Source organism: Leucoraja erinacea, chromosome 4 (assembly GCF_028641065.1).
Source record: "Leucoraja erinacea ecotype New England chromosome 4, Leri_hhj_1, whole genome shotgun sequence".
NCBI lineage: Eukaryota > Metazoa > Chordata > Chondrichthyes > Rajiformes > Rajidae > Leucoraja > Leucoraja erinaceus.
In genome coordinates, this window is record NC_073380.1 from 81,419,011 (window position 1) to 81,432,979 (window position 13,969).

General features: G+C 45.0%; 2 protein-coding genes across 5 annotated transcripts in view; one reads left to right on the forward strand and one right to left on the reverse strand.

Moving 5' to 3' along the window:
- The window catches only part of nt5c3a (5'-nucleotidase, cytosolic IIIA), a 34,335-nt gene extending 31,434 nt beyond the window's left edge, over window positions 1-2,901 (reverse strand). Inside the window, exon 1 of one of the 2 annotated variants that reach the window (XM_055634658.1) lies at window positions 2,743-2,901. In XM_055634658.1, coding sequence (XP_055490633.1) covers window positions 2,743-2,880 — 138 coding nt within the window. In that variant the 5' untranslated portion in view covers window positions 2,881-2,901. The remainder of the gene's footprint in view (window positions 1-2,742) is intronic. The other variant, XM_055634660.1, reaches the window with a different exon arrangement.
- Window positions 2,902-9,324: 6,423 nt separating this feature from the next.
- Window positions 9,325-13,969, forward strand: part of bbs9 (Bardet-Biedl syndrome 9) — a 373,121-nt gene continuing 368,476 nt past the window's right edge. The window contains exon 1 of one of the 3 annotated variants that reach the window (XM_055634652.1): window positions 9,325-9,461. The gene's annotated coding sequence lies outside the window, so the exon portion shown is untranslated. Of the gene's footprint in view, window positions 9,462-9,667; window positions 9,687-13,969 lie in introns of those variants that run through there. The other 2 variants (XM_055634651.1, XM_055634653.1) reach the window with 2 other exon arrangements.

Below are 13,969 nucleotides of genomic sequence, written 5' to 3' on the forward strand. Positions count from 1 at the left end.
CGCACCAAAGCTCGCGTTTGGCGCCAAACCTGACCCAAAACGACCCACGGTCAACCCAGGTCTGTACTACTGTAGCGGCTGCCTCCTCCCTGGAGACCGGGAGACGCTTAAACATCTGTAAATCATTGCTTAAATGTTAGTCAGTTAGTTTGGAGGGCTTTTATGTGAAGGGGTAAACTTTAATTCTTAGTCCCCTACCTGGTCAGAGAGGCGGGGAGCGGTCAATGCCTTACCGGGTCGCTGTGCAGTAAGCTCCGCAGCGCTGTGGCCGGTGGGGCCGCGGGCGGCGCCAGGTTGTAGCTCCGACCCCGGCAACTCTACCCCTGGCTGCGAGGCGCTCCAAATCCAGCGCGGCCCGCGGCCGGACGCCCCAGCTCCGCGAATGTCGGGAGTCGGCGGCGTCGCAGCGCAATGCCTTACCGGGTCGCCGTGCGGCAAGCTCCGGAGCGCTGTGGCCGCCGACACACAACATCGCGGAGCGTTGCTGGATTTGGAGCCGCGCAGCCAGGGGTAAAGTTGCCGGGGTCGGAGCTACAACCGGCGCCGCCCGCGGCCGGACGGAGCCCCCAGCTCCGCGGCTCCAAATCCAGCGACGCTCCGCGAATGTTGGAAGAAGGCGGCCACAGCGCTCCGGAGCTTGCCGCACGGCGACCCGGTAAGGCATTGCTCGCTCCCCGCTGGTATCCCAGCGCTGCGACGTCGCCGACTCCCGACATTCGCGGAGCTGGGACGTCTGGCCGCGGGCCGCGCTGGATTTGGAGCGCCTCGCAGCCAGGGGTAGAGTTGCCGGGGTCGGAGCTACAACTGGCGCCGCCCGCGGCCGGACGGAGCCCCCAGCTCCGCGAGGTTGGGAGTCGCCGACCAGGTAGGTAGGGGACTAAGAATTAAAGTTTCCCCCTTCACCCCTACACCACCACCACCACATAAAATCCCTCCAAACTAACTGACTAACATTTATGCAATGATTCTCCCGGTCTCCGGGGAGGAGGCAGCAGCTCCAGACTTTTCAAACCGCCCGCGCTACCTACCTAATCTACGCTAAAAATCTTCCATTCTGAAATCCGAAAAAGTCCGAAATCCGACAAGTGTCTGGTCCCAAGGCTTTCGGATAAAAGGTTGTGCACCTGTACTTGCGTCTATAAACTGAAGTGAGCCCAATTGTGGTTTAAGTAATGGAAATCCAGCTAGTTGCATTATGCAGCCATGGCCTTGCATAGATTTCTTGGAAGATTGCAGGATTAGGTGAAGTTAGTGATGCTGAGTGGTTTGACAAAATATATAAATTTTAAAATGTAATAGGAATCAATAGAAGTGGGTTTTGGACATTCACATGTCTCATACACATGTGGAAAGAAAGCTGAGAGGCTCTTCACAACTATTAGAATAGTCAAATTGAGTGGTAGCAAACACGTGGGCCAACTGAAGTGGGCTGGTTTCAGGTGATGTTACACGGTAGGAAATAAACCATCTTGGTTATGTCACTGATGCAGTAATAGACTATTATCATTATTGCACTATAATTGTCTAACTTTCTTTTAAATTCACCCAGTGAATTGGTCTCTGCTGCCTTCTGTAGCAGAGAATTCCACAAATTCACAACTCTCTGGGTTAAAACCATTTTCTCTCTCGCTCCTTTCTAGATAAGTGGGATAACATTACCTAATCTCCAAATCCACAGGAACAGAACCTGAATTTAAAGAACATTGGAAAATGATCACCAATATGCCCACGATTACTAGAGCCACCACCTTGAGTACCCTGGGATGCAGACCATCAGGCCTTGGGGATTTATTAGCCATCAGTCACATCAGTCTACCCAATACTATTTCTCGCCTGAAAGGAATTTGCATTAAAAGGGCCTGTCCCGCTTGGGCGTCACGCAGAACGCGCGCAGATTTTGTACATCCCAAAATCCTGGGGCGCCGCCCGCGACCCTGCCTACGTCACCATGCACCATGCGCACGTAATGCGCTCATCACGTGCGCGTCACAACACGTAAATGATGTCACGTAAATGACTCGCAAATGGCGCCCAAGTGGGACAGGCCCTTTTAATGCAAATTTCTTTCAGTTCATCTGCCTCCCTAGTACATCTGGAGACTGTTTGTGTCTTCCTTGGTGAAGACGGAACCAAAGTACCCGTTCAACTCTTCTGCCATTTCCTTGTTCCCCATAATAAGTTCACCTGTTTCTGCATTCAAGGGGAGTGGAACGGGGCACATCCCTGATACTCGTGTGATATAGAAAGAAAAGCAACTGTTGTGTAACTTGTCAGGTCTGGATATCCACCCATCTGGATATTTTGCGGGCTGGAGTCGAGGGAAATGGCTTGCACATAATTGAGTTATATACAGCAGACAGATCAAGGAGTAAAAACAAACGTTGTAAATCTGAAATAGAAATAGGAAATATTGGAAATGCGTTGGACTCGTTTCTCTCTGCACTGTGCCGCAGGCCTGCCGGGCATTTCCTGGTTCTTCTTGAATAAAATAACAAGTTTGTCTCAGTTGCCCTTCAAGCAGTGCCGAGCTGCAGCCGAGCCTCGGTCTCTCAGCCATCAGCCAGTCTGCTCCATCTTTACCGATCAATGGCGCCGAGCCACCGCCGGCACCTCACCTGCCTCCCTCCCTCCCTCCGTCCCACCAGCCGCTCCGACCGCGCTCTGCACCGGTGACGCCGCCGCCGCCGCGCCCGGACACCCGTCTTTGTGACCCGAGCAGCGGGCGGGCTCCAGCTCACTCACCATCTCGATGATCTTGGTCTTGCGACCGGCCTTCTTCTTCATGGTGAAGATGTACTGGGCTAACACAGCGCCACCGATCACCGCACACAGACCAGCGCCCACCACCACGCCCAGGCGCGTCACCGCCGCCCGCTCCATCCCCTCCTCACTGCGCCGGCGCCACCTTCACGGCCAGCGAGCATGCGCAATCTCCAACTCACTCAAGCAGTCAGAGGTTAAACGCATTGCATTTACGGGAGATCGGTTGTCTTAACTTTCCACAGCAATATCTCAAATGTCCTTGAGGAATAATTCTTCTTTACCGGATAGAAGGTAATTTGTTCAGTTAAGCTGTTTTGAACATCGATTAGTTACCTGCCATGTATCGTGCATACCAAAGATCTTTGGTGCATACACCCCTGTGTTGTCAGCCCTTCCAAAACGGATTAACTTCCGGATGCACCTATGTCTTCATGCACCCCCAATTTTCTTTCTATTAGTTACACAACCAATTTTGCTAACTATTATGGCTCCTTTAATGTAAAAAATATTCACATCCCTGGAGCCACAAGAATTGCACATGCTGGAATCTTCAAGTTCAAGTGAGTTTATTGTCATGTGTCCCTGATAGGACAATGAAATTCTTGCTTTGCTTCAGCACTCAGAACATAGTAGCCATTTACTACAAATCAGATCAATGTGTCCAAACACTGTAATATAAATGTATACACACATGAATAAATAAAATGATAAAGTGCAAATAACAGATAATTGGTTATTAATAATCAAAGTTTTGTCCGAGCCAGGTTTAATAGCCTGATGGCTGTGGAGAAGTAGCTATTCCTAAACCTGTTTGTTGCAGTCTTCAGGCTCCTGTACCTTCTACCTGAAAGTAGCAGGGAGATGAGTGTGTGGCCAGATGTTGTGGGTCTTTGATGATACTGCCAGCCTATTCGAGGCAGCGACTGCAAAAGATCCCCTCGATGGAATAGATCCCCTCGATGATGGACTGGGCAGTGTTTACTACTTTTTGTAGTCTTTTCCTCTCCAGGGCGCTCAGGCTGCCCAACCAAGCCACGATGCAACCAGTCAGCATGCTCTACTGTGCACCTGTAGAAGTTAGAGAGAGTCCTCCTTGACAAACCGACTCTCCGTAATCTTCTCAGGAAGTAGAGGTGCTGATGAGCTTTCATGATAATTGCATTAATGTTCTAGGACCAGGAAAGATCTTCAGAGATGTGCACGCCCAGGAATTTGAAGCTCTTGACCCTTTCAACCATCAACCTGTTGATATAAACGGGGCTGTGGGTCCCCATCCTACTCCTTCCAAAGTCCACAATCAGTTCCTTGGTTTTGCTGGTGTTGATGGCAGGTTATTGTGCTGGCACCATATGGACAGTTGCTCGATCTCTCTTCTATACTCTGACTCATCCCCATCAGTGATACGTCCCACAACACTGGTGTCGTCAGCGAACTTGATGATGGAGTTCGCACTGTGACCGGCTACGCAGTCATGAGTATAGAGTGAGTACAGCAGGGGGCTGAGCACGCAGCCTTGAGGTGCTCCCGTGCTGATTGTTATCAAAGCAGACACATCTTGAACCAAACAAAAAGTGTTGGAGTTACTCAGCGGGACAGGCATCATCAATGAACAATATTTCGGTTTGGGATCTTTCTTCAGAAATTTTTCCCATTCCCATCCTTTTCTGCAGAGACCATTCCATCCACAACTCTTGGTTCACTCACTCCTTACCAAACAAACCACTCCCTCACCAAGTACTTTGCCTTCCAACTACAGGAGACATTACACCTGTTCCTACATTTCCTCCTCACTGTCACATCTTCGCCTGTGATGTGGAATAATAATGAAACTGAGACAATATTTAGAGGTTACCTTCCTTGATCTCCGAGTTTATTATCTCACCCAGCCATGGCCTCCTGCTTCGGCTTACACAGTGCACATGCGATCTGACCTCCAAGTCAGCTGATACAAAGGTCATGATATTTGCATATCATTATCATGACTCATCGTCATGACCAAAGATTATAGATTATAGAGGAATCTATAATCTTTGGTCATGACACTCACCTACATCCAGCTCTTCCAGGTGTGACAGAGGTTCACGTGCACCTCTTCAAACTTCATCTACTGTATTCAATACTCACAATATGGTCTCCTTAACATCATCGAGACCAAGCAAAAACTAGGTGACTGTTTTATGAAACACATAGTCCATGACTTGCACTCAGTCCACCAAGGCCTGCGGGAGCCACTGGTTGATAATGATTTTAACTCCTCTTCTCATTCCTATACCAACCTTTTTGTCCTGGGCCTCCTCCATGAAAATTGGAGGAATAGGACCTCATATTCCATTTGGATAGATTACAACCCAAGATTATTAACACTGAAATATCTAAATTTAAGTAGCATCCCTCCTTTCCCTTCTCCCTTTCCAGTTGTTCACCCCAACCCACTTAGAATTTAGGAGATTGAGAGGGGATCTTATAGAAACTTACAAAATTCTTAAGGGGTTGGACAGGCTAGATGCAGGAAGATTGTTCCCAATGTTGGGGAAGTCCAGGACAAGGGGTCACAGCTTAAGGATAAGGGGGAATCCTGAGATGAGAAAAACTTTTTTCACACAGAGAGTGGTGAATCTCTGGAACTCTCTGCCACAGAGGGTAGTTGAGGCCAGTTCATTGGCTATATTTAAGAGGGAGTTAGATGTGGCCCTTGTGGCTAGGGGGATCAGAGGGTATGGAAAGAAGGCAGGTACGGGATACTGAGTTGGATGATCAGCCATGATCATATTGAATGGCGGTGCAGGCTCGAAGGGCGGAATGGCCTACTTCTGCACCTAATTGCTATGTTTCTATGTTTCTAATGTCACTCCTGAGTTTTTCTAAATTTAAACATGATATCGTTTCAGAGTACCAATGGAGTGTGGTCGGAGGGTTAGAGTCTTTCCATTTAAATAAAATAGATCTTCTTGAGATTAATGTGGTAAAAGCAATGGGCGGAACGGGACAAATGAATAGAATCTAAAATTGGTAGCCCAAAAAATTGCAGTAATAGGATGAGGTTGTAAATCAATACCTAAAACTACAGAAATAGTATCAAAAATGTCAAAAATGTCTTTCCAATATTTTTCCAAAAGTGGGCAGGATCAAAACATATGGGTTAGTGAGGCCACTTCAGAATTACATATGTCACATGTAGGATTTATATGACCATAACAAACAGCTAACTTATCTTTTGACATATGCACTCTGTGAACCACCTTGAATTGTATTAGAGCATGTCTTGCACACATTGAGGAAGTATTAACTAATTGAAGAATACTCTTCCATTTCTCTATAGATAGAGAAATCTGGAGTTCTCTTTCCCTGTCATTCTTAATTTTATCAAATATATCTATTTGTAATTTCAAAATCAACATAAATAGTCGTTATTAATCCTTTCTGATAAGGATTCAAATGTAAAAGTTTTTAACAAAATTTTGGTTTGATGTGGTAACGGAAAAAAGGGTAGAGTAGCCTTCAAAAATTGTCTAATTTGTAAATATCTAAAAAAGACATTACATATGGAAAGACTTTCTTATTTCCAAAAGCTCGTAACTATAATCAGGAACAAACCGAAACTTGCATCCTTCATATTCACATATTCATATTCAACCACGCCCAACGTTTTTGCTGCCTGGAGAATATTCTCCTTCATTTGCAAGAAGTGAAACCGAACAATCAAATGTCTCGGTTTATTATCAGATTTCTTCCCAATCCTGTGTGGGTTATCCAAAAATGGAAGATTTTCATAGTGCTCAATGTGGAAAGTCTCCTTTATCATTTTAGAAGCATATTTTATAACATTATCTCCTTTTTGACCTTCCGGCAAACCAACAATTCGCAAATTCAGTCGACGGCTTCTGTTTTCCAGATCCATATTTTTGATCTTGTATTGCTGGAGTGCTCGAGTATTTTCATTCATTCTCTGTTCCAGTTTTTCAATCTTCAAATCTCTCTCCTGGCCCAGGGTTCGCGAGTTATCAATTTGTTCCTTCTGTTCACGAGATTCATCTTGTAACCCAATTAGCTTTTCTTGAACTTCCTTCAATTTGCTCGAAACTCCTTTCACCATTTCTTCCAAACTGCAAAATCTTGTTTTCATTTCATTTTTCAGTTCATCGTTCATTTTCGATATTGCTTCTAAAATACTGGAGTCAGAAGCTGTGGCTGTGGCTGTGGCTGTGGCTTTTCCACGTTCCTTCCTTGGGGAGCCTCATTTCCCTCTTGTCTCCATCCTTTTCACAATTAAGGCGTATAAAAGTGTTATCAACACTTTATGAAAAGTTAGATCGTGCCTTGAAGCCAAGTAATACCAAGTAACATTGTAAAAGTGGTAAGTGAAGGTTAAAAGTTAAGGGAGCAAACAAATTTGCGACCTTTACAGCATGCTGCCACTAGGAGAGTACGCAGGGTGACTTGGATAGGTTGGGTGAGTGGGCAGATGCATGGCAGATGCAGTATAATGTGGATAAATGTAAGAACAAGAAGGCAGATTATTATCTGAATGGTGTCAGATTAGGAATAGGGGAGGTACAATGAGACCTGGGTGCGCTTGTACATCAGTCAATGAAAGTAAGCATGCAGGTACAGCAGGCAGTGAAGAAAGCTAATGGCATGTTGGCCTTCATTGCGAGAGGATTTAAGTTTAGGAGACTGCTATTGTACAGGGTCTTGTTGAGATTGCACCTGGAGTATTGGGTGCAATTTTGGCCTAATTTGAGGAAGGCTATTATTGCTATCGAGGGAGTGCAGCGTAGGTTCACCAGGTTAATTCCCAGGATGGTGGAACTGATATAAGATGAAAGAATGGGTCGACTGGGCTTGTATTCACTAGAGTTTTGGCTGGACAGGCTAGATACAGGAAAAATGTTCTCGATGTTGGCGGAGTCCAGAACCATTGGTCACAGTTGAAGAGGTAGGTCATTTAGGACTGAGATGCGGAATAACTTCTTCACCCAGAGAGTTGCGAATCTGTGAAATTCTCTGCCAAAGAAGGCACTGGATGTTTTCAAGAAAGAGTTGGATTTAGCACTTAGGGCTAAAGGATTCAAGGGATAAGGGGAAAAAGCAGGATTGGGATACTGATTTTAGAGGATCAACCATGATCATATTGAATGGCAGTTCTTCTTGGTTCTTGGTTCTCCAAAATATTCTAAATGGAATTTAAACTGGAGGTGGCGGAGGGTGAACTTAAGCAAAAAATTGTTCTTGGAGAAGAAGAGCTTTTTAGTTGTGTCTGGTTGGGTAACCATGGTAGGTTGAAGACTGTTCCATGCTTTAAATGTGCGGGGCAAGAATGAATTGATATACATTGTCTTGGTAGCTGGTATCTCAAATTGGGTCAAATGCCCTCATCGGCTCCAAATAGGTTTGGGTTTGATGTAGGTTTAGTAATGTCGAGCTGACCATTTAACATTTTGTAAAAACAGGTGAGCTTTACTTCTGTCTTGGAGAGGATTCCAACCCAGTGAACTCAGAAGTTTGGTAACACTCGCTTCTCTCTCATAGGTATTTGTACAAATCGAGCTGCCTGTCTTTGGACACATTCGATGGAAGAAATGTTTCTATTTGTGTATGGATCCCATACAGCAACTGCGTAGTCCAAATGTGGTCTAACGAGGGTGAAGTATAACTTTTCCTTGACAGAAGTTGAACAATTATGAAAGTTGCGTCTCAGAAAATTTAGGCTCCTGCTGCTTTCACCATTGCATGACGAGTCTGACCATTCCAACGTAGATCGTTCTGTAATTTGACGCCAAGATATTTGGTCTGTTTGGATTCTTCAAGGGTGGCACCAAGGATATTGTATGATGTTTCGCCTGCTTTCCTCTTCCTGATGACAAGCATGGTTTCCCATTTGGAAGGTGCTGGCTCGAAGGGCTGAATGGCCAACTCCTGCATCTATTTTTCTACGTGTCACAAATTGTAAAAATAAATTGCAATCATTGTTCCCCAATTATTTTCTCGGGTTCTCATTGAGTAGGCTGTAAAAGCTGGCACTGGTATAGTAGAAGGGGCATGCAAACTATCCGCTCTTTGGAAATATGAATCAAACGAGATGTAAGAGAGAACACAAGGAACCGCAGATGCTGGTATCCTGCTCAGAACACAAAGTGCTGGCGTAATTTTGTGGGTCGGGCAACGTCTCTGACTGGAGGACATGGATGTGTAACGTTTCGGGTTGGGGCCCTTCTTCAGACTGTAAGAGGGGAGGTTTCCGATAAATTCCAGCTCATTGTTGAAACTGGTTATGGAATCTGCAATGTATTTTTCGAGTGCTCGGTCTGCAACGTGTGGACTGAATGGAACATGCTGGGAACATGCTGGGACCGCATCATGTCAGGCAGCATTTGTGAAAAGAGAAACATTAACATGTCACATTTCACCTAAGACATCCCGCCCTACCCGAAAAGATAACTGTTTCCTTTCCACTATGACGTCTGACCTGCTGGATGCTTTCTGATTTATTTCAGAGGCAGGCAGTGGAGAGCAAAGATCGTGGTGGAGAGAGTGCTACATCAGGACTACAATTCCTACAAGGCAGTGGAGCAATTTCCAGCCCTGCGCACTGTCGGAGCGTTGCTCGTGGCGGCGCTATGACAACAGTGGAGCGGGTGGCACATTAGTGACAGAGCGGCGGGTGGCGGCGGCTCGCGGCCCCGACTCAGTCCGCGACGGTTGGTATTCACTTATCTCTCACTATATCAGCGGCGGGAGCGCGGGCTGGGGTTCGCTTTCCTGCATTACACACCCACACGGGAGAGGTACGCTGCCCCCACCCCGAACCAGGAGGGCCTCCTCCAAATTCCTCTATCCCTCCATCCCTCACCCTGAATTTTCGGGGACAAATCTGCTTCTCATCCCCCACAGCTCGTCTTCCTATCTTCATTTTGTAGAGCTGGGTGAGTAACAACAATCCTCGTACTCTGGAGGCTTCTTTACCAGGGTTTACCTCCCCTCCCCGTGTCCAGGTTAACGTTAACATCCAGCTCAATGAAGTACAAGTGTGGCTTAGTCCCTTGGACTGCTGGACAAGCCCACTCATTTAAATGACAATCCGAGCAGATTTTCAGGGTTTGGATTTGGAAGATACAAAGCTGATTAGTGCTGAACAAATCCTGGGCACATCTCATTTGTGCAAAGGTTCAGCAACGCCATTCTGTACTTGTTATCACATCAAACTTGCAGAGAGTTATCATTCCCATCCAATCAAGGATATTTATTGAAGCATTTACTTATATTGCAAGTAGTAAAATTTAGTTCAAGATTTTACGATGCTTAAGGTAATTTTTGCATAATTAATGGTCTGGGCCAGCATTCAGCTTTGTTTATATCCTACATTGAATGAAATAAATTATTTTGAGGTACTTAAAGTTAATTAGAATATGATACCTAGTTGCGGGACATGAGCTGCGGAGTTTTGGGTGACCAGGTTTACATAGGATAGAATGAGAACATTTTTAAAATTGGAATTTTATCTGTCCAATTGGACTGAAAATAATTCTGTCCAATTGTACCTGCCTCCACCACTACTTTTGGCAGCTCGTTCCTTGTATGTTCCTCTGTATGGATAAACTTACTTTAATCTTCAAATCTTTCTCATAATCATCGAGTCATCCTGCATGGAAATGGTCCCCGATCCAACTTGCCCAATCTGACCAAGATGCCCCCATCTATACCAGTCCCACCTGCCAGTGTTTGGGCCATATCCTTCTAAACTTTTCTTAACCATATACCTGTATAAATATATTTTAAATGTTGTGGCTTCAACTACCTCCTCTGGCAGCAAGTTCTGTATTCCCACCACCATTTTTTATGTTCCTATTAAATCTTTCCCTTCTCAACTTAAATATATGTCATCCAGTATTTGACTTTAAACCTATGTCCTTTGGTTCTCCTCTTGCCTTAAATGCATGCCCTCTAGTTTTACACTCCCCGTGGTCCAAAACTTGGACCAGTCCATCTGCAGAGAAAAACATTTTTTGTATATAGGGTAATGTGATGTTCAGAATTTATCCTTGGCATTGAGATAACATACCTCCCAAGGTGCTTGTTGTCCCTTCATGACAACTACCACACATCTTTAACTTGCAAAGACCAGAACTTTGACATGAGCAATCTTCAGAGATTTTGTGAACATTCCAATTTGCAGATTCTACTTGTGTAAGACTGACTGCAGATGCTGGTTTAAACCGAGGAAAGACACAAAAAGCTGGAGTAACTCAGCGTGCCTGGCAGCATCTCTGGAGAGAAGGAAAGGGTGACTTTTCTGGTCGAGACCTTTCAAGGGTCTGCCTGTCCCGCTGAGTTACTCCAGCTTTTTGTGTCTATCTGCAGATTCTACTTAATCCGTCCCAGTGGAGGCATGCTCCCAATGAAGTGGGGTAGTTCCTTGCACCACTGTTGAGTTAAATGGAGTATATTGCATGTAGCAGTAAGGTTGGTAAGTCAGAAAAAGCTTGTGTCAATGTTCTTCGTAACTGCTCCATGTGGTTCGAGGGGGGAGGGGTGAGATCAGTCAGTTTGCTGTATTCTAGTCTATTTTGATGAAGCTTGAAGAGGGACCAAGAGATTAGTATTAGTTAGATCGCTCATTATATTTAACAAACCATTAGCCACTGCAGAGTATGGAGTAGTTTGCAGGCACAAAACCATGTTGTTATTTTGTGGATACAAAGAACTGTAGATGCTGGTTTACAAGCATAGACACAAAGTGCTGAAGTAACTCAGCAGGTCATACAGCATCTTAGGAGAACATGGATAGGTGATGTTTCAAGCTGGGACTCTTCTTCAGACTGTTCGGTCATTTAGTTTTGTGGTTAAATTGTTTATATGGATTGTTTTGATTTAGTGGAACTCTTGTTTGATACGAGCAAGGTCTTTGCATGTGCATTTATTGCGCTGAATCTTGTAGAGCGACTCTGGCAGCTCAGTTGATCAATCAAAGTAACTCCAGGGAGATGCATTCAAATTGTAATCAAAGCCTTAAAGAAGATGAAGCTCTTTAAAGTTATTCCCAGATTTCTGACAATGGAAATGAGACTCCAGGGTATGAATTTTGCTTTGTGCCACATACTGTTAAACTCAATGCGTTTTGTTCCCTGCAGACCAATTGCATACTGATCTTGTAATTAGATGCGAAGGGATTAGATGGGGCAGAATTTAAGTGTGTCTGTAGCAGAGGTTGGACTGACTTGGATTGTTTTCTCAATGATGGAGGTTGAGGGGAGACCTGTTCGAAGTATTTAACTTAAGAGATGTGTAGATTGAGTATATAGTCAGACCATTTTTCCCAGGGTGGAAATATCAAATAGCAGTGGGCATAGCTTTAGGGTGAGAGGTGCAAAGTTTAAAGGAGATGTGATGGAAAGTATTTTTTACTGGGTTGGTGAGTGCCTGGAACATGGGTGGAGGCAGATACGATAGTGACATTTAAGAGACTTGGATAGGCATATCAATATGCAGGGAATGGAGGGATATGAATTGAATGCAGACAACTAAGAGTTGTTCTTGGCATCATAGAAACATAGAAATTAGGTGCAGGAGTAGGCCATTCGGCCCTTTGAGCCTGCACCGCCATTCAATATGATCATGGCTGATCATCCAACTCAGTATCCCGTACCTGCCTTCTCTCCATACCCCCTGATCCCCTTAGCCACAAGGGCCACATCTAACTCCCTCTTAAATATAGCCAATGAACTGGCCTCAACTACCCTCTGTGGCAGAGAGTTCCAGAGATTCACCACTCTCTGTGTGAAAAAAGTTCTTCTCATCTCGGTTTTAAAGGATTTCCCCTTTATCCTTAAGCTGTGACCCCTTGTCCTGGACTTCCCTAACATCGGGAACAATCTTCCTGCATCTAGCCTGTCCAACCCCTTAAGAATTTTGTAAGTTTCTATAAGATCCCCTCTCAATGTTCTAAATTCTAGAGAGTATAAGCCAAGTCTATCCAGTCTTTCTTCATAAGACAGTCCTGACATCCCAGGAATCAGTCTGGTGAACCGTCTCTGCACTCCCTCTATGGCAATAATGTCCTTCCTCAGATTTGGAGACCAAAACTGTACGCAATACTCCAGGTGTGGTCTCACCAAGACCCTGTACAACTGCAGTAGAACCTCTCTGCTCCTATACTCAAATCCTTTTGCAATGAAAGCTAACATACCATTCGCTTTCTTTACTGCCTGCTGCACCTGCATGCCTACCTTCAATGACTGGTGTACCATGACACCCAGGTCTCGCTGCATCTCCCCCTTTCCCAATCGGCCACCATTAGATAATTAGCTTTCCTGTTTTTGCCACCAAAATGGATAACCTCACATTTATCCACATTATACTGCATCTGCCAAACATTTGCCCACTCACCCAGCCTATCCAAGTCACCCTGCAGTCTCCTAGCATCCTCCTCACAGCTAACACTGCCCCCCAGCTTAGTGTCATCTGCAAACTTGGAGATATTGCCTTCAATTCCCTCATCCAGATCATTAATATATATTGTAAATAGCTGGGGTCCCAGTACTGAGCCTTGGGGTACCCCACTAGTCACTGCCTGACATTGTGAAAAGGACCCGTTTACTCCTACTCTTTGCTTCCTGTTTGCCAGCCAGTTCTCTATCCACATCAATACTGAACCCCCAATGCCTTGTGCTTTAAGTTTGTATACTAATCTCTTATGTGGGACCTTGTCGAAAGCCTTCTGGAAGTCCAGATACACCACATCCACTGGTTCTCCCCTATCAACGCTACTAGTTACATCCTCGAAAAATTCTATAAGATTCGTCAGACATGATTTACCTTTCGTAAATCCATGCTGACTTTGTCCAATGATTTCACCACTTTCCAAATGTGCTGCTATCCCATCTTTAATAACTGACTCTAGCAGTTTCCCCACTACCGATGTTAGACTAACTGGTCTGTAATTCCCCATTTTCTCTCTCCCTCCCTTCTTAAAAAGTGGGGTTACGTTTGCTACCCGCCAATCTTCAGGAACTACTCCAGAATCTAAAGAGTTTTGAAAGATTATTACTAATGCATCCACTATTTCTGGAGCTACTTCCTTAAGTACTCTGGGATGCAGCCTATCTGGCCCTGGGGATTTATCGGCCTTTAATCCATTCAGTTTACCCAACACCACTTCCCGGCTAACCTGGATTTCACTCAATTCCTCCAACTCCTTTGACCCGCGGTC